The sequence below is a fragment of the Stigmatopora nigra genome, chromosome 9, assembly GCF_051989575.1.
Source record: "Stigmatopora nigra isolate UIUO_SnigA chromosome 9, RoL_Snig_1.1, whole genome shotgun sequence".
In the NCBI taxonomy this organism is placed as follows: Eukaryota; Metazoa; Chordata; class Actinopteri; order Syngnathiformes; family Syngnathidae; genus Stigmatopora; species Stigmatopora nigra.
This window is the reverse complement of record NC_135516.1, coordinates 8,020,200-8,042,854: the sequence shown is the minus strand read 5'-3', so window position 1 is coordinate 8,042,854 and position 22,655 is coordinate 8,020,200. Positions and strand designations below refer to the sequence as shown.

Below are 22,655 nucleotides of genomic sequence, written 5' to 3'. Positions count from 1 at the left end.
TATGATTTTTACTTTTTGCCTTTTGTAGTCCAAGGGTCTCCCAAAGCAAACTGTATCTGGCTGTGTGCGCCATTTCCAAATGAACGGCACGCCCATGCTGAAGCCGTCCTCAAACCAAGGGGCCGGTCCATGTTTTGAGGGCCAAACTCAGAAGGGAGCCTACTTCTCAGGGAATGGTGCTCACGTTGTCATCAGTGAGTAAATAACTAATACTGATCATTCCTGCGGGATATTTCACGATATATTGTATCCAAGATATTAAACTTATTGTGTATTATGCCTCCTTATTTGCTATAGATGATTCTTTTGCTGTGGGATCAAGTTTCGAGTTGTTGTTTGACATTCGACCGCGGACCCAAACTGGACTCTTGCTGCATGTCGGCGATTCCAGCAGAACTGAACTAGAGATGGCCAAGAGCCACTATGTCAGTATTTACCTGCTCAGAGGGGAGGTGAGGCCTGATTGTCTATTTTTAGTAATTCATATATTTTGCAGGAATACCTGAATATTTTTGAATATAGAGTAATGTGTTTTATTTACATGCAAATTGACAAATCTGTAGCAGTTCCTTGTTGGAACATTTCTGATTACGGTTTTAAGTGAATTAAAGCAAAAAAGATAATTAACATATTCAAATTGTATTAGTCACAAGGCATCCACATATGTGGACATCATATTTTATGTCATGTAGGCCACAATATTAATAGTTAGTATGGAAGTAGAATGTGATATGTGGATCTCATGTTATTATTCATTATTGTATTTTTCTTTCTTATATATATTTTTTTCCATATGTAAGGTGCACTGGATCATAAGACGGAGTAGTAGTGGTTGTAGTAGTAGTAGTAGTATGGGATTTTAATACACATCCACGAAATGAAGTTGTAGTAGTAGTGGTTAGGAGTTGTGTTGTAGGGAATTATTGAAGTCTTTCAGTTACGTCATATAGTGCAACAAAAACGATATCTAAATGCCCTATAAAATGTTAAAGCCTATTTTTATTTCTTGATTTCTTATTATTGTACAGGTGGTGGCACGAGTTAATAATGGCAAAGGGGAGTTCATGGCATCTGTGCAGCCAAAAACAACACTCTGCGATGGAATGTTTCATAAAATATCAGGTAAAATGATTTATCCTTCATACTTTTATATTATTTCCCTTAAATAAACACATAACACTGCATGTCTTGCAGTCATCACAATGAAAAATGTTGTGCAGCTTCATGTGGATAAAATGGACACATACAAGATAGGACCACCTTCCAACATGATCGCTTCAACCAAATATCCTCTATATTTAGGCGGCGTTCCTGGTAAGTTTGTTTAGTCTTTCATGAATTAAATCTAAGTAAAAAATGAGATGATCACGGATTAATACAGTCACTCACCGGCTTTATCACATTCCCTACAGAAGAGATCACTTTGATGCAGTCACCACCCGTCACGTCGTCCTTTGTGGGCTGCATCCGGGACTTAAAGGTCAACGGCGAGTCTGTGGTCTTCACCAGATTGCCTTCAATAGTTGGCGCAGTCAACCTGAAAGAATGTCCTGGTTAAAAGGTACCATGCATGTTTTTTGTTGTTGTTTTTTTTTTTTGGCCAAAATTCGGGACCACCTCCAAACAGCCATGTGCAATCAATTACCAAGAAAATATAAAATGTGTTCATGTATCAGTGTGTATGTGTATGGATGTATTTATTTGAAATTCATGCAATGGTCCTTTGTTTCTAATGTTTCATATGTGATAAGTCAGCCAAGGGTAATGACATGGCACTTTATATATAATTACACACATCTATATTGTTATTGTGATGGTGCTTGAATGAAGATGAAAAATGGTTGGACCCAAACATTTATATGGCATTATTTTTGCAGTTGACGGTGCTCGTCCTCCCTCCTTTGGCATGTTTAATCCCTATTATGCCATTTGATTCCCTGTAAAAGCCATTGAATCATATTTATGACTGTGTTTTATATGTTATTTTGGGCATTCCTTTTGCATGCATTCTTCAGAGTAGCTTTCAAAAGTATCATTTACACTGGACAATAGCATGTCCTGAGTTAAGAATAGTTGAAAACTAAATTGGAACAATACAAAAGAAATTAATTTAATCAGAATTAGAACTTTTGGGGGAAAAAAACTCGCATTCCTGTTTGTGACCACTGGTTTGTAAGCCATTTTGTAATATTACCTATTAAATTTATTTGTAAATGACTTTTTGATGTTGCATTTTGTTGTTGGATTTAATTTATTGGCTAGTGAATAGACATTTTTCATATCTTTGTTGAGCAAACACAAAGCCTACAGAATGTAAATAAAAAAAATAATTATAACACGCTATTAAACAAAAGGTTGTGTCAAAATGAAGTTTATAATGTGACTCCTCCTATCTGGCAGAAGAGAGTTTATTATTACTATTAAATTCCCTATCATATATAAACATTTTTTTCTTTAAAAGGAGCTTTATTCTTTATCTTTATGTATTTGTTTCCCCCACCAATTGGTAATTACACACAGGGTTTGAAATGTATTTGACTTAATTTAGCACAACGTGAAATCCGTTGCAATAGTTAAACATTAAAAGTCTCAATTGCATATTTGCATCTGCAAATAATTTCTGTGACGTCATCATACGAACATCACGTTCGTCTGATGCATTTAGGTGACTTCACGTTGTTCTAAAAGTACCAGGAGAAGCCCATTCAGCTTTTCTTTTTTTGTGCTTCATACTTATATTTACACAGACGTGATTTGAAACTATTGACGAATTGAGTTTATATTGTATCCTATATATCTCGGGACGGGCTTCCTGCAATGGATTTTATTGCGTTTGTAGCTATAGTGATATATCCAACGACACATGAAGGCATCATACTTCCTGTACTGTGACTGCATTTTAGACGGACCGGCAGCTGCATAACTGGTAGTGTTTTTATATTTTCTTGTAACAATAGTGGCCTAAAAAAGTGTTACTGCAAATATAGTAGAGGTGTCTATACTCATGGAGGCGTTTTCTCGACTGATCCGCCATTGGTTGAGGCTATCGTAAGTAAAGTCAGCAACACGCGCAGCCTTGCCCCCCCTTGGCCGCCTCACGAGTAACCTGTCAGGGCCACATTTGGCTTCACCTCCCCGGTGTTGACCACCTTCAATGGCGACCCCGTTGGAAGACGCGAGGGACGCCGTGGAAGACGAAGAACGGGAGGCTGTCAATGATGCAGAACTGGCACTGCGAGGCATTAACTTGCTTCTCAACAATGGATTTCAAGAGAGCGACAAGCTTTTCAGAGCGTACAGGTGAGTGTTTGCACATGATGCGCTTGTGTTAACGCGTAAAATGATGTGACGAATGATTTGTTTGTTGTATGACTACCTGCAAAACAGGTGACGATGCATACATTTTGTTGACATTTATGTAAACGTCTCATTTTTTTCGGTCTGTTACAGTACACTCCTGCAGAATAATAACTAAAGGGACGTGTCGATTGCATAAACTCACTCACTGCAATTGACGACTATAGATCTCCATTCAAAACGGATTGGATGTCTATTGTCGTCAATGGTAACCAGTTTAGGTTGGATCTGACTAAAATCCACATGCGCAATAGTAAATTAATGAACGCATCTATTGCATTCTCCAAGTGCATTATTATTATTCATGTATTCTATATTGCAAGTGACTATCTGGATAACTTTTTCCAGTACTTGTCTTACTGCACCACACGTCTGATTGTTATTCCTGTCGACTGTCCCATATAACTTCACATTTACCGACATTACAAGTGCTTTTGGTGCCTTAAATTCCAAATTCAAAGAAAACACGTTTGCCTTGTTCAAACAGCCTCTAGCAAATGTTCACACACTTGCATTGAGCTGCTGATGTCGAAAGAGCCCCATGACTGCCAGAACATCCTTACACTCACAATAATAAGGTTGTCTGGGTATTTTCCTTGTCATATGTTGCAGCACTCGCGCTAAGGAGTGAGCTTTAAAAAAATATATATTAATGACATCATTTTTACTATAATCCAAAAATAAAAGGCTTAAAATCAGAAAGAATCATCCTCTACGTTCTTACAGTCCTATTTTCTCATTTTATTTTATTGATGATCTGTTCCCGGGCTTTAATGATTAACCCCCTGCATCTTGAATGTCACTCTTCTGCCTAATTGCAGGGCACACTTGGGGGGCGTCCTGCTTTTGAACCACTTAAATATGCAGCGCCATTATTAAGTCGCTTGTTGCCAAGCTGCAAGCTGAGATATTGCATCAAGGGAGAAAGACTAACTGATAATCAAATGATAAAAAAAGTCCTGCAAAATTTGTCTCATTGCAATTATTGATACCAATTAATGTCCGTTCGATCTGGTATAGCTAGTGGGGAGTGATCACTTGATGTTTCAATGGCGTGCTGTGCTTACTTACGTGTTCTCTGTCCTTCCCACCACAGAAACCACAGTCCTCTCATGAGCTTTGGCGCCAGTTTTGTCAGTTTTCTGGTAAGTTGATGCAAGTTGTCAGTAACTATCATTTATACATTAAAAACTTGTATCTCCACATTCACAGTTTTTCAGTGTTTTCTTATATTTATTCTCAGTCAGAATAAGTTTATTACAGTCACGTGCAGAAACTTCATTGGTTGAATGCATTCTGTTTGATTGGTTGAAATAAAAGTCTTGAGGACCCTTTTGGGGACCCCTAATCTTGGGGTGGAAAATTTTGATTTAATCTGACATGAAACTTCTTTGTCTATGGCTTTTTTTCCCTCGCTTGTGTAGAATGCCATGATGACATTTGAAGAGGAGAACATGCACTTAGCATCCAAAGACCTCAAAGCTACAGAGAGGCTGTGTGAGAGCGAAAACTCTGGAGTCATTCAAAGCCTCAAAAACAAGATGAAACGTTCAGTGAGTTATATCGCCCGAAACAGACAAACTTGATTTATTACCATGTAGACCGTAGGTGTCCAAACCGGTCCTCAAGGGCCACCGTGGGTGAAAGTTTTTTCTTCCAACTAATGTCGAGGGTTCATTTACGGCTGTCAATGGCAGCCAAGGAGCTTAAAAAAAACAAATATGATTTTTCAGCTTGCCTGGGATGTTTCTTGTTTAAACAGACAGATTCTCGGAGATCTGGAATGGCAGCCGTGGAACGGTTGCAGAGGCAGATCATCATCGCCGACTGCCAGGTTTACCTCGCTGTGCTCGCTTTTACCAAACAAGAACTCTCAGGTACATCTGTTTCAAAATCGTTATGTTTGGGCTGGAATCTAGTTTTCGTCCTCCCCTTCTACAGGGTATATAAAAGGAGGCTGGATCCTCCGCAAAGCTTGGAAAGTATACGACAAATGTTACTGTGACATCACGCAGCTGCAAGAAGGTAGCGGCAGCGATAGGAGGAGTAGGAAAGCCTTCGAGCAGCAGGCCTCACCCGCCACGCAGAGCCCATCCCCGCGCCTAGACGGCATCAGCGCCGAAGACCTGGACCGGCTCAAGGGCTCGGTCAGTTTCGGATATGGGCTTTTTCACCTGTGCATCTCCATGGTGCCGCCACACCTCCTCAAGATAGTCAATTTGCTCGGCTTCCCCGGCGACCGTCTCCATGGCCTGTCGGCGCTGGCGTACGCCAGTCAGAGTAAAGACATGAAGGCCCCCTTAGCCACGTGAGTATGTGAGTTGAAATAGTTTAGAGCAGAAAACAATAAGATAAAAGTAATAAACACAATTGTTCAGGCAATTATTTTATTCAAGAAATTTGAAGCCCAAATATCCTTCAATTCTGTTTTTTTCTGAACTTCTCACCTCAAAGTTTATTTAAAATCAGTATTTCAATGTTCTTTTTTGTGTGTGTTGCGACAGTCTGGCCCTCCTCTGGTACCACACGGTAGTGCAGCCCTTCTTCGCCCTGGATGGCAGCGATAGCCTTTCGGGCTTGGAGGAGGCCAAAGCAATTCTCCGGGAGCGGGAGACTACTTACCCTGACTCGTCGCTCTTCATGTTCTTTAAAGGAAGAGTTCAGCGTCTTGAGGTATCTGCATGCCGTTGTGACACGTTGTATTACAAACACCTCATGCAATTTCCCATATGTCGGCAGAGTCAGATGAGCGATGCCTTGGTGTCTTTCAATAACGCCTTACAGCTGGCATTGGAGCAGAGGGAGATCCAGCATGTGTGCTTGTATGAAATTGGTGAGGTTTCTTCAATAGAAGTCCAATTTAATCCGTCAATGGCACTGAAATATGCTCACGTGTCGTAGGTTGGTGCAATATGATTGAGCTGAATCACTCAGAGTCTTTCAAAGCCTTCGAGCGTCTGAAGAACGAGTCTCGCTGGTCCCAGTGCTTCTACTCGTATTTGACCGCAGGTGTTAACTCTGTTTAGAACCACTGGCATCGTTGGTATTGGCTGTTAATCCTCATTTCAATGTAGTTTGCCAAGGAGCCATGGGTGACCTGGAGGGAGCCACAAACGTTTTCAACGATGTGCCAAAACTGTTCAAACGCAAGAGCAATCAAATCGAGCTCTTTTCTTTGAAAAAGGTGAGTTTCTACACGACTGTTATTTTTAACATGTTAAGGATTTATCGTGTTGTGACAGGCGGAAAAGCTGAGGACTACTAGTTTGTCCCAAGAATTGTGCATTCTCTCCATCATTGAGATTCTTTATCTATGGAAAGCACTCTGCAACTGTTCCACTAGTAATCTTCACGCAATGTTGCAAGGTTTGTATGGAAAGCGCACATTTTTTATTGTTATACAGCATGTCCAATATTAGTTTTCATATCATTTCTTTTTGGTGGTAAAACTAAATATTATTTGTAAACTATACTACATGCTTGATAGGCTGGTTGATCATTTTGACAAGTTAGAAATACTTATAAAGTCAGTATCAATAAAACAGGTTCAGGTTTTTTAGTGAACTAGTCAAAATTTTGATAAAAAGATTTTGGAACACCAAAAAAAAAACAGTTTAAGTGAAGAATTTGCATCCAGTTTTGATTGATTTAATTTAAATGACTAAATATGTCAAATGGATAGCACACACCTGATTTAAAAACAGGTGTCAAAGCTAAAACAACTAGAAAACAAAAGCACTTGTGTGTGTGTTTTGTAGTCCTGCAGGCTATTGATGATGCCGCCTGTGCGGGGCTGAAAAACCTGCTTTTGGGCATTGTGAGCAAATACCTCTATAACACCAAAGAAGCCATTCAGGTATTCAGAGCCACTCTGATAATACACTTCAATTTACACTTTGACACTGGACTTGTTGGTCTTGCAGTTTTTCCAAGTGGCCTCGCGCGACGAGACCGGCCTGGTGAGCAACTCGTATGTGCAGCCTTACGCTTGCTACGAATTGGGCTGCATTCTCCTCAATGATTCAGAGGTTAGCATCAAATGTTTTTTTGATGAATCTTGATTATATTTTGATTTTTGATTTTTTTTTTTTCCCCTCAGTCTTCAGCCAAAGGCCAAATGTTGATGCTTCAGGCAAAGGTATAATAAGAATGCAATGGTGTTGTAGCTGTTATATTTGATATTGTGTTTGAAGGACTTCTTTTATTTGACAGGATGACTTTGCTGGATACGACTTTGAAAACAGACTTCACGTCCGAATCCACTCAGCTCTTGCTTCCATGAGAGCTGCAGCTCATCATTGAATTCCATCAAAGTTAAGACAAAAACTTATAGTACCATTTTGGGCACAATTTTTTTTTTTTAAGTGTTTGTTATGGTCATTTTGGAAGAAACAAACTGTGACGTGTGCAATACACTGCACAATTTTGGATTTCTTTTTGCACAGGATTCTTAAATAATCTGACTTTTTACAGTTTACGTGCACTGTGAACAAGAACCTCTTTCATATTGTATGTTTTTAGCCATTAAAAATTATTTGAGAAATTGAGGCGTGCCATTTCCAACAACAAACATTTTCTAGCTGAGAATAAATCCAGAAGAGATCGAGTGGTTTACTATACCATTTCCTTTATTTAATTAAAACAAACCAAAACAAGAGTTATCCCCCAAAAACTTTCATACTCTTGAGTCACATGCATATATGCTACATATTTATGCATATTGCTAGAAGTACACAAAACTAAAAATCACAGTAAAAGGGCAGCCTATAGTACTGACATAGACAAAAAAATACAACTGAGCCAATGCAGTGCTGTAATCCTCTATACATGATCCCGCCATGTAAAAAAAAAAGTTAACCGAATAAAATTTCTAAAACATCTTAACGACACACCGTAAAACCATCATCCAAGGAAAATCTTTGAAATATTTAAAATGAAAAAGAAGTCCAAATGCACCTTTTTGTTATTCTTAGTAGATGTCAGGCAGCTGCAAGTACTGCCTGTCCCAGTAGCTTTTCAAGTAAAGCCAGTCTTGACCTTTGTTGTGCGGGTTAGCTCCTTGCTGAAACCACCTATGGACATTAACAGTTCATAATTAAATAGGTCAAGAAATATACTGATAAATTGGGAATTGTTTGCTCATTTGACAGCATGATTGCAGGCAGTTCTACATTCTTACTTCAAATGATACAATTTGATTTTTGTTATATATAATTTATTTCTTGTCCAGGATGACCCAAATCCACCTGGATTTGAGGTTAAACTGAGGTGTAAAAATGTATTGCAGTAGTGAGTGGACTCTATCGAGCTGAGTGCTGAAGAGAGCAGAGTAAAACTAAGTCAGGGTGAACCCAATTACCTTGTTTTCCAGTCATCTGTCGATTTGCTGCGATTTTTCCGGGCTATCCTCTGTTTTTCCTCTAGTCGCTTCTTCTCTGCACTCGCTACATCTACCAAATACAGTGCAGTGGAAAGCTATTCAAAAGTTGACACTTGAGACCTTTATATGCAGTGACTATTTTGGTCATTAAAATGTAAATATTAACAATGCGATGTGTGTAAAGACACACACACACACACACACACACACACACACACATACACTATAATTACAGCCCCAAATATTTGCATTCAATTTTTTTCATAGTGGTATCGAACTCTATACTGGGAGGACTGGCCAGGTATATAAATCTGTGTTTGTCAGCATTTGGTGTCTAATCCATTTTTGGGATTGGAAATCTAATGCCGTAAGAAAAAAGATATAATTGGTGCTCAGAATGGCTACGTGTCTCCTTTTTGAAGGTCCTACCGATATCTCCATTCTCCATGGCGCGAATATCAGGGCGGAAACGACTGTCCGTGTATGGCAGAAGTCCCTCCATCTTCTCATCCAGCTCATTCAGCTGCATGGCAAACGTGGAAAAGGCGTAAAACTGCAAAAAAAAAAAGTTTTAGGACAAAACACAAAGGTTTTCCTTTTTGTTTTGTATTTTTCTGAGATAGCCGACCTTGGCCGAGTTGCCGGGGCGAGGCGTTATCTTCCAGACAAGCTCACTTCCAGGGATCACTTGCACCGTCTCGGCATCAGGCGGCGGCATCTCCTCAGGTTCCTCATCTACGCTACCCTAAGGTCAGATGACACAAACAAAGATGGGTGGCTTCCGATGACTTAACAGGGAGCCAAACAAAGGTAATTACCCGTTTGCAAGCCTTTTTGTCCTCTGAATTCCTTCTGTCCGTCTTTTTATGGGAATCAAATGTTGCCGAGTCCACTGTGTATAAGCACTCGGTCCATTTGCCATATATGGCACAAAGTTTCCGCTTGCTGCAAATAGGACAAAATGTACAATTGGTCCTTTGCAAAATCAATAAGTAAAATCAAGCCAACAAAAACTTAATTTTTACATAAAAGATTCACATTCTCCATGGATATTTGGAGATTGGGAGGGAATAGGATGAATTTATATATAATACATGCACATACACATTAATTATTTGTACTGTTACTATTATTTAGTGAATTAGTATAAGGTGGAGTGGTTCCATTTTTAGACTTAAGATCCCCAGAACGTATTTTTGTTTATTTCTTCAATAGGGGCAACCAGGAATGTTGTTGGTATGTTCAATTTTAATTGGTTCATCATTATTATTAAGGGCTATCACCAAAGTATTTAAATTGAATTCATTTTCATTGTATCAACTATTTCAATGCCATTGTCAGTAATGGATTACCAATAATCTGTCTTTTTCCCATCCTTCAGTTTATTTAATTTAATACAGTTTCCTGCTAACCCTCCCAGTCCAAAATCATTGGACAGCTTGCAGTAACATTTTAACAGGAGTCATACACTACCTTTTGTCATGAATGTAACCCTCCACTTTATGGAGCTCTTTCCCAAAGAGGCCACAAGGTTTGAAGGTCATGTTGCATCGCTCTCCAGTCCTACCACACAATCACACTGTGGGTACAACACGCAATGGGACATGCACGCAATTTAGGAGTCGCTGCAATTACTTGTGATTGACGACCTCCACACTGCCATACTGCTCGATCCAAAGCTGCCCGACAATGATGTTGTGGACGCAACAGGTGGGGTTTGTCCAGGTGTATGCTTCATTGTACCTGTGAAGAAAGACAGACGTAAGGGAGAAAACATGACTGAAATGAAGTAGCGCTTTGATACTTGCTTGGGAAGTTCCAGTGTGATGATTCCTTTAGGCTCAGCTTCTATGCTCTTCCCCCAAAACTTGATTTTGGGGTATATTGAGCCATGGAAGACAAAATCCTCTCGGAGGCCCTCTGCGTGAAAGGCACTGACGGGAGGGTGATGGCTCACCTGCTCAGCCACCCACCTAAAGCCTAAATCTTCCCTGGAGACGATCGAGGAAAATACGTATTGTTTCAGTTCTATGTTTATCTAGCAAAGTACTTTAATGTCGGACCTGATGAGCTCATAGGTTTCACCCAAGAGGGGATTGAAGGGTTTGCCGGTCCTCTCCCATTGTGACGCTACAGCGGATACGGCGAACGCTGCAACGCACTGGCGATAGAAGAGTGAGTATAGCGACGTTTATCACATTGCAAAGGAAATGTATGCCAAAAAACCTAACTTCCCAACGTCAAAAATATGGCTACCCTTTCTAAATAGTCCTTAAAAAAAACAACAACAACCAAGTCATAGCGTTCAAAACGCATGGAAAAGTTAATTTCTGTGTTAAAATATGTTCTATTTTGAAACTTAAAAATGGAATTCAATAGAAAAAAAATGTATACATTTCCAGAAGAGCTTCATTTTGAAATTTACTAATGAATAAATAAAGAATTCCCATTTAGCTGGGTCAGCCTATGGCATCTTCACCCCAAATATACGGTATAAAAACAATGAATAGAATATAGGGCTAATTCTCATGTATATCCCTAAATTTGCATTATTTTCCTTTTTATTTTTGGAAAGAGTCCGTATTATACACTGTTGTGTTACCTTCATCCTTTCGACAGAGTCAGTGGTGGCGTTGGCCCGATGGATGAGGTAGGTGTGCTCCATATATTCGGTCAGCCTCTGGAGAAAACTCAGCGGCTCGTTTAAAATAACTGGCATGGCGATCTTGGAAAGCTCCTGAGAGTGGACATGAAAAGACGTGGACATCATTAATCCAGAGGAAAAGGGTCTGAGTGAGTTTTGAAAAGTTCATTGTCTCTTCTGCCATTGACTGTGATGATTTGATGTTTACCTTATATGGCCAACCCTATCATATATTATACATGCATTTTGAGCAATGTGATACTTTTTGTTCCGAAGGACAATTCAAGTCTGATCTTTAGTACTTTGGACTTTAAAAGGTTTTGGGAAGATTGGCAAGTGATAACGGATTGGGTGGATTTATAATTGTCAATGAAATGTAATGAGTTTAATTGTGTGCTAAAATTAGTTTACTGAAATGGTCTACAAAGCCAAGTGTGAAATTAAACAAGTACATTTTTTTAGTCATCCACATTTATCTAAAAGTTTGTCTTATACTCACCATGCCGATGCATTTTTTCAAGATGCTCCAAATGCTGACATCATTTCTGGAGAACATAGGAGCTGGTAAAGATACTCTATGGAACAACAATAATAATGTTAAAAGAACATATTAAAAACATGTTGAGAATAAACAAAATCTGCACAGCAGGTTTTCCATTTATAAAAGTGATCTTTTCCCTTAATAGTAGAAGTAGAGACTATTCATCTAAATATATTTATTTATATTGCATTTTGATCTTTTTATTGACAGACATCTCTAATAAAAACAACCAAAAAAGCCTCCCAACTGTAACAACTGCATACAGTATTAAAGTATTTTTAAATTTAGATTAATATAGATTTAAAAAATACAGTGAATATAGTCCTTCATCTTTGAGCCGGATACTTTTTCACATATTTTGGAGAGGGAGAAAAATATCAAAATATTTGACACCCATGCTTTTACATAATATTCTGGTGATTTTGGAGAAAACAACTCATTGGGAAATGTTGCTTTTGAATGGAAGTTTAGACAATTTGAAAAGCTCCATGCAAGATAATCCATCTGAACAAAGCCACCTGACACCTGAAAGCTAATGAGCATCTGACCCGGCTACAGGCATCAGTAGATGTTTGTCCAATTGTGATCCATTCTAAAATGTGGCGTTTAGAAACATAGTTTAACATTCCATCTTTCAGCAAATTTGCAAACGAACGCAGCCGCTCGTCTCCATCTGTCACAAGTGCAAGGCTGTTATTTAAGCAGCAGGCAGATGGTGTCTGTCTACCCAAATAAATGCCATTATTTCTTTTAAATAAACAAGATGGGAATAGGCTGCTTGTTGGGGAGTTAGACTCCCTCCATCTGTGCTCTTTAAAGTAGAGCAGCAATGCAAGACAGACCCACATTATTTTTCCTCACACCTCTGCCAAAAATAGAGGACATTGTTTTTTTATTAAGGTGGCATTCTCCTATTGTTTGTGGAAAACAATAGTTTAATTTGTTAAGAATGTTCCTTTTATTATGTGGGTGAGTCAAGTGAAACACTTTTTTTTCTGAGAACCTGCTAAATTATTCAAAGAAAACTTGTTGCATCAAGCAAGAGAAGCCAAGTTGGAATGAGCCTTTAAGGAAATGAATACTTGTCCCTTCTTTTGCAATGAGAAATTGCCCCCCACCCCATCCCACCCCTCATACTCATGCGTGATTGGGTCAGGAGAGTCAGATCAGAGAAGAAAAACAAAACAGGTTATTCTCTGTGGAATGGATGCGCATACAAAACACACCTGCCAAGGAAAACACACTGGAGTGGAAAGATGGTGTCCTTTTACAATACACCTTTTTTATCAGGATAGTGCATTACTACTCCACCAAGCTTGTCATCTTGTAATCTTGCATTTTTTTAAAAAAATACCTAACTCATTGTCTACCGTTGATGCGAAAAGAGATTCTATCCATTTTAACAAAAATTTACATCATAACTGGAGCGCATCTCACCTGTGTTTCTTGGCAGCGTTGTTCTGGTTCCCATGGTTACCCTCCCCCGACATCCCGGCGGCCCCCCCGAGCACGCTGGACAGGCGGCGGTTGCTGCTGCTGTTGTTGTTGTTGGGAAGGGGGGCGTCTCTCTCTTCGTCCTCTTCGAAGGAGTAGCTAGCCACGGACAGGAAGCCGCTCACAGACAGCTCCGACTCGGACTCTGTGGGGCGGATGATGACAGGCTTGTTGGTTGGCTGTCCGCAAATAAGACACTCCATCCACGTGCCAACTCCCCGGCCCACCCCGCCTCGGCGATTTGGTCCAATGAGACGCCACGTGAGGCTTCTCCTCCCATAACAGTGCGCTCGGCTTGTGGAAGCCAGCTCATTTCTTCTAACTTTGCTATGAAGTGGCAGGACTCGTGACTGGATGTTTGGTCGCCGGTCTTTTTGGTCGCCGGTCTTTTTAGTCGCCGGTCTTTTTAGTCGCCGGTCTTTTTGGTCGCCGGTCTTTTTGGTCGCCGGTCTTTTTGGTCGCCGGTCTTTTTGGTCGCCGGTCTTTTTGGTCGCCGGTCTTTTTGGTCGCCGGTCTTTTGGTCGCCAGTCAAATGGTGACAAAGAGTTTACTGTTGAAGCCAGCTTTCAAAATTAAATCCATGGGAGAAAGTTTAATATGTAGGAGAGAGAGTTTAATATCTAAGAGAGAGAGTTTAAATTTGTCAAGGATGAAGTGAGTTCCGTTTGGTTTTCCTGACCTGACACAGCGTCATAGAAATCATCCTCGTCGAGGGTGCCGAGGGTGGGAGATCTTTCCTTTCTCAGAGACTGCTTGAGCTCGTGGTGCTCGGTGGTGATGGTTTGCAGCGCCTCTGTCAGAGCTTTGTTCTTCTCCTCCTCCTGCTCCAACTTTAAACTCCACACCTGCAGGAACAGACATTTTATTATGACATATCTGTATTGATACAGTGCTGTTTGCGGAGTATTGATCAGTCCTGGTCATCATATTTAAAAATATTTTGCCATCATATCTGATTTCCTCTAATCAGAACCAAATACCTCAAGGCTATAAATCTGTACAAAAGAATGGAATGTCTCCTTTAGTGCAGCAGATTAGTGTTTCCAATCATCTTGTGCTGCCCATTACTCAAAATTGAGGCCACAATAAATATTAGTAATGTAGAAAACAAGTCAGGTTAATAAATGTGCATTGTAAACTAATGTTCACATGGACAATTGCATAAAAAGCAACATTTAAGAGATATTCTTTAGCATTTGGAAGCTTGAAAGTCATCATGGAAGACCAAAATGGGTTGTGCAACAATCCGTGCTAGCTCTTTCACCCTTTCCCGCTTTTGACTGAGCCCTAACGCATCTATTTTAAGCCCCGTTGATGCTGTCTGTGTGCAATAGCCGTGCCGATGGGGGAGTTGAGGGTAGTGCTTGTCCTTGGCAAACAGCCCTAAAGGTAGAGTTTAGACCTGTGCCAAGATCTGTTGGTGACTATCTCAAAAGAAAATTATCTGGGCATGCACACTAAAATGGGCACAACATATGGGGTCAAAATGTGGGAGTAGGTGCACTTTTTAATTCAATATTTGCCCAAATATTCAGGAGAAAACTTCACACAATTGGATGGTAATACATAGACTAAATGGGATGGTAGCATTAGTGATAATGCCTATAATACAGCCAGTCTCAGCACTGGTGAAAATATAATCCACTTAGTATATTAAGAGTCAGCATCTTGCCACAAAAAAAAGAGATTACGAGGCCATTTTTTACTTAGGATGACTTCTTGGGATTCATTTAAGCATTTGTTATGGCATTTTTCATGCCTGGTTTCACAGGGTCAGCCTCATCATCCCTTTGACAGGACAGCAGCTGTTGGTCATTCATGCAATGATGATGCGCACAGGCAATGCACACTTTCCTGTGTAAACATGCAAGTTTTGTCCTTGAATCTCAGAAGCTCATCTAAATATAACCTAGTAAAAATTGAAACAGCAAAGAATTGTGCTCCTCTGTGTTGTGCAGAATCCATTAAAGGCTGGTTTCAATTCAAAAGAGGAGACATTCTGAGTTTTGTGCCCGTCAACATCAAACTAAAATACATTAAGGGTAAAATGGAATAAGCAGATCGGATTGGCTGAAAAATAGAATCAAGCAGTTTCTACCTGAATATGAAAGCTGTCCTCGTGTGTCCTCTAACACGTTAAAGCTCGCTGGCCCCTGTGTGTTTTCAGCACACTCGCTTAGACCTGAACTGGCCAATATCCTCAATCGCCAACATACCTCAGCTTCCTCTTTTTCCGAGTCCCCCTTGAGTATATGATTGTATGTGCAAGTGTACGCTGATCTGCACGCTAAATGCCGACCTAAGCATTCAAGGGGATCTTTTCCCAGTGATTACCATACAGACCACCTCCTCCCCTTCCCACCCAGGGGCACATCCCGGCCACTGGGACAAGTGGCCCAGAACACGTGCCTACTACAACAACTTCATTTGGCACATGAACAAAGTACTGTGTATGTGAAGGGGAGGTATTCATTATCCTTCTTGAGGCCAACAAAAAAAACACACTAGGGTGAAATTGTCTAGTTTTAAGCTGAATATGGTCGTGTAATAGGGAATATTACAATAATATATATCGATGAAAATATTTATATAATGTGCCTAGAAAAAAATTATATTTTAAGCAGTAACCTACTTGAATATTGTATATAATGAATAAGTTTTGTGTCGTATGCTGTTAGTCTTCTCAAGATCATTGCACACTATATTTAAGTACTAATAAGAACTGGTTACTGGTTTTGGTTACTGATTTTGGCCAACAGTGAAAAGGAATTCAAACAGTTTTGGGCTTTTGGGGATGACGGGTTGTGTCCAATCTACCAAATTTAGCAAAGAAACACCGTAGGTGACAGTGGGACTTTAAAATTCACCCTTTCCGCCCCTCATTTTAATAAATAGTATATAGCACTACCTCCACTTGTTTGGATAACAGCTGAAGGCAGAGCTGGAGAGCAGCACAAGTTTCACTAGACAACTGACTAGTGTCTTTGGCTTTCAGGACAATTGGTGCAGCCAGTCCTGAAAAAGATAAATTATTTTCAAGAGAGTTCTGCTAGTTAACATACAAAAAGCATATCATTCAAAAAAAAAAAAACACTGTACAAATAGGCGACTGTTAGTGCTAACCAGAGTTCTGCTCGTTCTTCACCATGGAGTTAAAAATGGAAACCTCACGCTGGAGTTTTTGCTGGCACACAATGGCGGCCTACGGGGCAGTGCAGAAAGATTTAAGAACTAAGCGACACGTGATTTACCATCATCAAGCTGCTTAATTTTAATCTTACCTGCAAAGCTTGCGTTATGTCGCTCGTCACAACGCCGTAGTCTTCATCCACATGGTTTGTTTGCTGCTGGGGGGTGCAAAGGCGAGTGCTGTAAGAAGAGTGCGCCTCAAAGGCATCTAACCACCTCTGAAAGTAGAAGTAGCAGGCAAATTTTAAAACACACAGTTTGCCCATTGCCTAAGTGTGAGGCAATACAGTAGAGTAAAAGTAGTTCACTTTTCTTGAAGCCACAGAGTCATTCTTCGAGGGGACTTTGAAACATAGTGCAGAATTGTCAGCGCACTTGAGCCTGAAGAAGCAATGATCCCATGGTTTAACCTGGAATTATATAGAAATGCACATCAACACGACCCAGAAAAATATTCATTTCAAAAGACTGTCGGAAAAGTTTGGTTCGCACATTTTTAAAAGGAATTATAAATTATAATATACAATTTGTGTAGTAATTAAGCGTGCTTTGAATAGTTTTTCTTCCCTTTAAAAACAGACAAATCTTTTTTGCTTGTCTGGAACTTATGTTCATTGAACTCCTTTAAGTAGTACTACATAACCAGGAGACAAAATAATGAGTGGTCAAACCATATAGCCAACCACCTAACCCACAATGTACATACTTACCATGCAGTAAGATAATGCTAAAGATCTGCAGCCTTGTCTTCTAACACCAACTCCTGACTCAGCCCTAGAAATAGGTTGTAATGTTAGTAATTTAGTATTCCAGAGCTTACATGGCAAGTTTTTAAGTCAGAAAAATTGTTCTTACTGCCTGCAATACCATGATACAGTTCCATCCTCAATTACAACCCAGTGAAGTCTCCATCCAATTAGGCGCGAATTCTGGCGTGGAAATAAAAAAAAAACATTATACCATAACATGCAAAACAGGTAAAATATACATGTTTATATAAAAAAAAACTCAGCCCAAAACAGACATATTTGCCGACATTGACGGCAATAAATGTCTCATCCTGTTGACTGGAATAGAAATCAATTGCCACCAATGGGTTGACATAGAGAGGCTGGATAAAGGACATTTTTCCTTATATTGAGAGGACAGGAACACATCTGCTTACCTTCCAAAGTGGGCCTTCAATCTTCTGCAAGATGCTATTTGTTTCCTAGTTTAGAAAAAGAATAGACATTTGTCAGACTAGTGAGAGAACAATGTTGTCATTTCTATTACTTCCAGGCTCAATGAGGCCAAGACTCTGGTTGTGTCCGAATGAGGGAGCAGGTGTTATCCACAAAACAAAACACAATCCCCAGAAAATTTAGATTTATTCTTATAGTGGGTAATAGAAAATGTACCCATTGTAAATTTGACATTTGACAAGTGTTTTGTCTGCCCTCAAGGATTGTAAACATTGCACCACAAATATGAAGCATTTCATAGATGTAAAATAGCTATACAAATATTTCTCATTAACAAAAATAGATCATAAAGCATCCTCACATTGTCCTGATGCTCAATTAGAATTTGCTTGAGTTCATGAGTGCGGACCAGGTCGAAAGCTGTTTGCCCTGAAATGCACCATTAAAAACAAGGGGTAAGTATATTAATCTTCTGAGAGGTCTTATTACATTTTACTGATAGGAATATGGAACTTCCTAATCAAATTTTAATGTGGAATAATTAGGTGATCAACACTAAGTCGTTGCAAATGTGAAAGCTATGCCTTAACATGAGATTTGATGGAAATTAAAAAAGGTATAGATAGACCTTGGTTGTTTTTGAGATTCGGGCAGGCACTGCTTTTTAGTAATCTTATTATGCACTGCTTGTGCCCTCTGTAGGCAGCACAATGTAAAGGCGTATTGCCCACCGAATCCTTGCAATGCACATCGACTTCTTTATCACCAAGCTGCAACAAAAATAAATAAAACATAAATAACACAAACCATTGAATTCACCCTATACAAAAATGATAACGTTCAGTTTACCCAATTGAGGCCTTTCATTTCACAATACATTTATGATCCCCAATACAGTTTTGCACAATAACATTTTCATTTAACCTCCTAAGAGCTCCTGCTAGGCATGCATTTTTATTTTCTGTATAATATTTAGGCTAATTGGGACCTGATAAGTGTAAAAGCAAAGAAATATCTTTTTACATAATGTAGTTTCTGAAAAAAAATATGTTCACACCGGGTCATAGGAGATTAAAAGAATTGTACAAAATTACAAAACAATTCAATTGAAAAATATATTCTCAGATACTGAAATTTGACACTAACGATTTTAGACAAGGTGGAAATATCCCCCTCTCTGGCAGCTTCCAAAAGTCTGTCATCCCGCCGCATTGCCTCTCTTCTCTCGGCAGCTGTAGGAAAAAGCCTTTTAAAAAAAATAATAATAATAGAACACTAAAATGCCTTAGGTCAGTCTAGTCCGCACATTCAATAAGGTTATCATACCCTCCAGCATAGTTATGATTTCATCGTCCTCTGTGACATCTTTTGCTATCTGCGCTGTCCCGTTGATGATACTGCCAGTGGCATCATAACGCAGCAACAAGAGCACAATCTCCTAAATGGGAGACAGATAAAACACAGCAGAATCTCAAAAATGTTCTTTTCTTTTCATGTATTAATTTTAGTTAGTTTTTTTAAAAAGTTTTGCTACTTTTTTGTTTACCTTTCTTCCAGTGCTGGCTGCTTTGTGCAGTGGTGTGTCCCCCATATCGTCCTGTAAATTCACATTAGCGCCTGCCTAGAAATACACCCAAAATAATTAGAATATTACCCAAACGTCATAAAACAACTACCCATCAACACCCAAACCTTGAGCAGCTCTTCCACCACGTCTCTTTTTCCATAGTAACATGCCAGGTGGAGTGGCGTCCATCCACAGCTGCCTTTGGATTTTGCTGAGAAGAAAAAAATCTGTTAGGTAACTTTCAATATTGACAGCAATGGACGTTCAATTAATTTCAACTGCTTGGGTCATATTTCAGTGCCACTGATGGTGACTGCATTCCTGGGATTTGAACCCTCGACCGGAGAACTGTGAGGCCAACACGCTGACCACACGTCCAATGGGCCACCTTAAGTAAGTATACCTTAAAAATATTATCCACATGCAACAAAGACAAGAGCAACGATGAAGGGGTTAAAATTGAAGTTGGAATTGATGGATATTTGACCTAAGATAACCTTTAGGGGGCGTGGCAACCACGCGCTTAGGAGCTCAATTCAATTGATGGGTTGGACGACTATCATTGTCAATGGCAGGCAAAAAGTTATAATATTATTTGACTTACATCGACAGTTGATGTTGAGTGAAGTCATTTGATCGATCCGCGATTGAAGGAGCCCCTGTACGCGAAGTGAACTCCCATCTTTTGCCCACCGGAGAAGCTGCTCGTTGTCGTCCATTGTCGTGCTCGCTCCGATCGAGTTGTCCAACTACCGTCAAATCTTGGCCTCCAGACAAACTGCACTTGGCTTTATAACAATAAAATACATAATACACCCATAAAAGACGGCTTGGGACTCACACACCAGATCAGCTGCGTTTTATGCCCTTTTGAAAGAAAGATTACTCGTCCGAGGGGAGCACGTTTAGCCAATTTGAGCGTCTCAAACGCCCCCTCAGGTGACAGCTTTTGGCAGTATAGTCACATGACCTAGTTGCGCTTGTATTTGTAATGTCCACAATAACTTTTTAGGAAATGTAAATACATTTAGAATTAATGTGCATGAGCATTTTAAACACATTTCAGCATTTTTTTGCCACTGTCAAAATACATACACACGTTAATTTTCTGAACCCCTTATCATCATGGGGGTCAATGGGGTGCTGGAGCCAATCCCAGCTGACTTCTCGAATTGGTGGCCAGCCAGTTGCAGGACACAGGTAGACGGACACATTCATACCGCTTGGCAAATTTAGTGTCCAGTCTATCATACATGTTTTTGGGATGCGGGGGGAAAACCAGAGTACCCAGAGAAAACCCACACAAGCCCGGGGAGAACATGCAAACTCCACACAATGAGGTACCCTGAATCCCAGAACTACATACATATACATATTATATACATTGAAGGATGAAATGTTCTTATTGCGACGATTTCAAATTCATCAATAACTTGATGGACAAATGTATATTTAGACCAAAAGGGAATCTTTTCATCTGATCTGATTCAAATCATAGAACAATATAATGTAAATTGTTCTATACAGACCTGTTGGAAAACAAAATGTAATTTACATAATTGTTGTATTTGGCGCTACGGAGGACAAGTCGTTAGCAAGCCCACCTCACACTTCTGAAGTTGAGGGTGTCATGATGACTGAAAAGTACCAGCATTTCAACCATTGATTCATGCATATTCATCTAATCAGGACAGCCAAGAAGGAAGCGGATCACTGGACAAGGTCTTAATTAGCATGGAAATTACTGTCAGCCGTCACACTTCTTAAGCGAAGGGGGCGGGGTCCGGCGCGTAATCCTTCACAAATGACAAGATAATGGAGGCAAAGTGAGGTCGCTGTTACAAAAGGGAACCTGGTGATAAAATCCCCTGCAGAGACATTTTAAGAGTGGACAGTGGGCAACAGCAGGGATAGGAGAAGCAACCATAGGAAACAGAAGAAATAGAGAAGGATGTATTCCCCTCACAACTAGAGTGGGAGAAAATTAAGACTGCCTGAGAATATAAATGACCCTGGAGAGTCTAAGAGTGAGTTTTGCAACCCTCAAAAGTTCTTTTAATGTGTCAATTCAGTGGACACCTGAACACTTGTGCACAAATTGTGTTTTTCATAGATTTTTACAAAAGAAAGGTTTTCTGGTGACACTCACTTCATAGAATTTATGACACAGAGTTTCAAGGTTCTCCTTCTAGTTGTTTAGATTATGTATGACTGTAATGTTGTGATTTCTATTGTTTTGAAACACTACAAAAATGGCACCATAAGATTATCCATTTCAATATCTGAGGAATTTAAATGCTCTACAAAGTGTTGAAAAGTCTCTTGTCCAGCTATCACATAAATTGTCGTTTGGCTGTGTATGACGAAATTGGTACTTGCCAGTATTAGTAAACAATATAGTTAAATATGCGGGTCCACAGTCTAAGATCATGAATATCAATTAGGATTAAATAATATATTCTATGATGAATGTTAGAAAATAGTTTCTTAGACAATCAACTCTACTAATTCAGTGTATGAAATCAATTGTGATGTTGTTCTAGTTAAGATTTGTTGCTGATTTGAAAGGAGGGTGGAGCGCCTTAAGGATTAATGAAAAATTAACAAGCTCACATCATGAGCAGGCACACCCAAAGCTAAATGCCAGTAGCAGGAAATAAACTGTTGCACTAGCAAATCAATCAAGGATCTCTTTGGCCCTCAGAAATGTTTTCATGCGAACTCTTATTAACCTTCATGGCATGACATACAAGACATAGATATTATTGTTATCTGATGTGATATTTTTCATTTAAGATTGTATAATTTTTTGGTTTGCATTTTATTTGGGTTTTCACTGCTGTGATATTTTTCATTTAAGATTGTATAATTTTTTGGTTTGCATTTTATTTGGGTTGTCACTGCTGTATTTTAATAACATACCAATTTATTAGATTGGATAACTGTATTCATCCCATATTTGGGAAATTTCACTGTCACAGTAGTAAGAGGTTGAGAATACAGACACAGAAAATACATTTTAGACATAAATATATAGGCAATAAGTAAGTTGATAAATAAATAAGCATTTTGCTAAAATATATATACATATTAATGTACATGTATAAATACAGTTGGTCTTAACATTCAGCCATTTCTTTTGTAAAAGAGCCTGGCATCTAAATATTAGAATGAATATTAACATACTTTGGCTTGGAGATTTGATGCTATAATCATTTTGCAGTTATCCAGGCCCCTAATCTTCGAGATATTCTGACATCTTGAAGCAAACATGATCAAAATGTCAAGACGCCTTAAAA

At 39.3% G+C, this 22,655-nt stretch overlaps 3 protein-coding genes and 1 long non-coding RNA gene across 5 annotated transcripts in view; 3 read left to right on the top strand and 1 right to left on the bottom strand.

Annotated features, from left to right (window-relative positions):
* Positions 1 to 2,171, top strand: part of LOC144201782 (laminin subunit alpha-3-like) — a 38,119-nt gene extending 35,948 nt beyond the window's left edge. Inside the window, exons 73-77 of the mRNA XM_077724552.1 lie at positions 29 to 194; positions 298 to 452; positions 1,029 to 1,122; positions 1,195 to 1,314; positions 1,416 to 2,171. Coding sequence (XP_077580678.1) covers positions 29 to 194; positions 298 to 452; positions 1,029 to 1,122; positions 1,195 to 1,314; positions 1,416 to 1,558 — 678 coding nt within the window. The 3' untranslated portion in view covers positions 1,559 to 2,171. The remainder of the gene's footprint in view (positions 1 to 28; positions 195 to 297; positions 453 to 1,028; positions 1,123 to 1,194; positions 1,315 to 1,415) is intronic.
* A 497-nt stretch (positions 2,172 to 2,668) lies between these two features.
* Positions 2,669 to 7,900, top strand: LOC144201404 (tetratricopeptide repeat protein 39C-like). Its single transcript, XM_077724009.1, has 14 exons — positions 2,669 to 3,300; positions 4,454 to 4,502; positions 4,782 to 4,910; positions 5,120 to 5,234; positions 5,299 to 5,665; positions 5,862 to 6,030; positions 6,097 to 6,190; positions 6,259 to 6,366; positions 6,432 to 6,541; positions 6,600 to 6,723; positions 7,116 to 7,213; positions 7,281 to 7,385; positions 7,457 to 7,495; positions 7,570 to 7,900. The coding sequence occupies exons 1-14, from the start codon at positions 3,155 to 3,157 to the stop codon at positions 7,657 to 7,659; spliced, it is 1,743 nt and encodes a 580-aa protein (XP_077580135.1). The 5' UTR covers positions 2,669 to 3,154; the 3' UTR covers positions 7,660 to 7,900.
* A 64-nt stretch (positions 7,901 to 7,964) lies between these two features.
* osbpl1a (oxysterol binding protein-like 1A) lies at positions 7,965 to 20,303 on the bottom strand. Of its 2 annotated transcripts, XM_077724008.1 has the most exons (27): positions 19,961 to 20,303; positions 19,482 to 19,567; positions 19,336 to 19,410; positions 19,116 to 19,227; positions 18,936 to 19,021; positions 18,418 to 18,559; positions 18,151 to 18,218; positions 17,771 to 17,815; positions 17,461 to 17,534; positions 17,316 to 17,379; positions 16,914 to 17,015; positions 16,698 to 16,823; positions 16,540 to 16,618; positions 16,325 to 16,431; positions 14,096 to 14,261; positions 13,360 to 13,561; positions 11,881 to 11,956; positions 11,340 to 11,474; positions 10,801 to 10,898; positions 10,546 to 10,728; positions 10,373 to 10,480; positions 10,211 to 10,300; positions 9,556 to 9,682; positions 9,366 to 9,482; positions 9,167 to 9,290; positions 8,717 to 8,807; positions 7,965 to 8,429 (listed from the first exon to the last, which is right to left on the bottom strand). In XM_077724008.1, the coding sequence occupies exons 1-27, from the start codon at positions 20,073 to 20,075 to the stop codon at positions 8,327 to 8,329; spliced, it is 2,901 nt and encodes a 966-aa protein (XP_077580134.1). In that variant the 5' UTR covers positions 20,076 to 20,303; the 3' UTR covers positions 7,965 to 8,326. The 2 variants fall into 2 exon arrangements, 1 of the variants encoding a protein (XP_077580134.1); XR_013327327.1 differs by lacking the exons at positions 7,965 to 8,429; positions 8,717 to 8,807; positions 9,167 to 9,290; positions 9,366 to 9,482 and having other exon boundaries at positions 10,373 to 10,728; positions 19,961 to 20,134; positions 20,202 to 20,297.
* On the top strand, positions 8,989 to 21,368 carry LOC144201407 (uncharacterized). Its single transcript, XR_013327328.1, has 5 exons — positions 8,989 to 9,547; positions 11,357 to 11,524; positions 19,519 to 19,590; positions 19,655 to 19,749; positions 21,046 to 21,368. It is a non-coding gene; the product is annotated as an uncharacterized LOC144201407 (long non-coding RNA).
* Positions 21,369 to 22,655: the final 1,287 nt, after the last annotated feature.

What these genes read in the sequence shown, in the direction of transcription:
- LOC144201404 (XM_077724009.1), top strand. Translation starts at nt 3,155, where the DNA reads ATGGCGACCCCGTTGGAAGACGCGAGGGACGCCGTGGAAGACGAAGAA. An exon ending in AAGCTTTTCAGAGCGTACAG is followed by an intron (nt 3,301 to 4,453) that starts GTGAGTGTTTGC and finishes TTCCCACCACAG; the next exon opens with AAACCACAGTCCTCTCATGA. An exon ending in AAAACAAGATGAAACGTTCA is followed by an intron (nt 4,911 to 5,119) that starts GTGAGTTATATC and finishes TTGTTTAAACAG; the next exon opens with ACAGATTCTCGGAGATCTGG.
- osbpl1a (XM_077724008.1), bottom strand. Translation starts at nt 20,075, where the DNA reads ATGGACGACAACGAGCAGCTTCTCCGGTGGGCAAAAGATGGGAGTTCA. An exon ending in AACGCTGCCAAGAAACACAG is followed by an intron (nt 11,957 to 13,359) that starts GTGAGATGCGCT and finishes GTTGTTCCATAG; the next exon opens with AGTATCTTTACCAGCTCCTA. An exon ending in TGAAAAAATGCATCGGCATG is followed by an intron (nt 11,475 to 11,880) that starts GTGAGTATAAGA and finishes GTCCACTCTCAG; the next exon opens with GAGCTTTCCAAGATCGCCAT.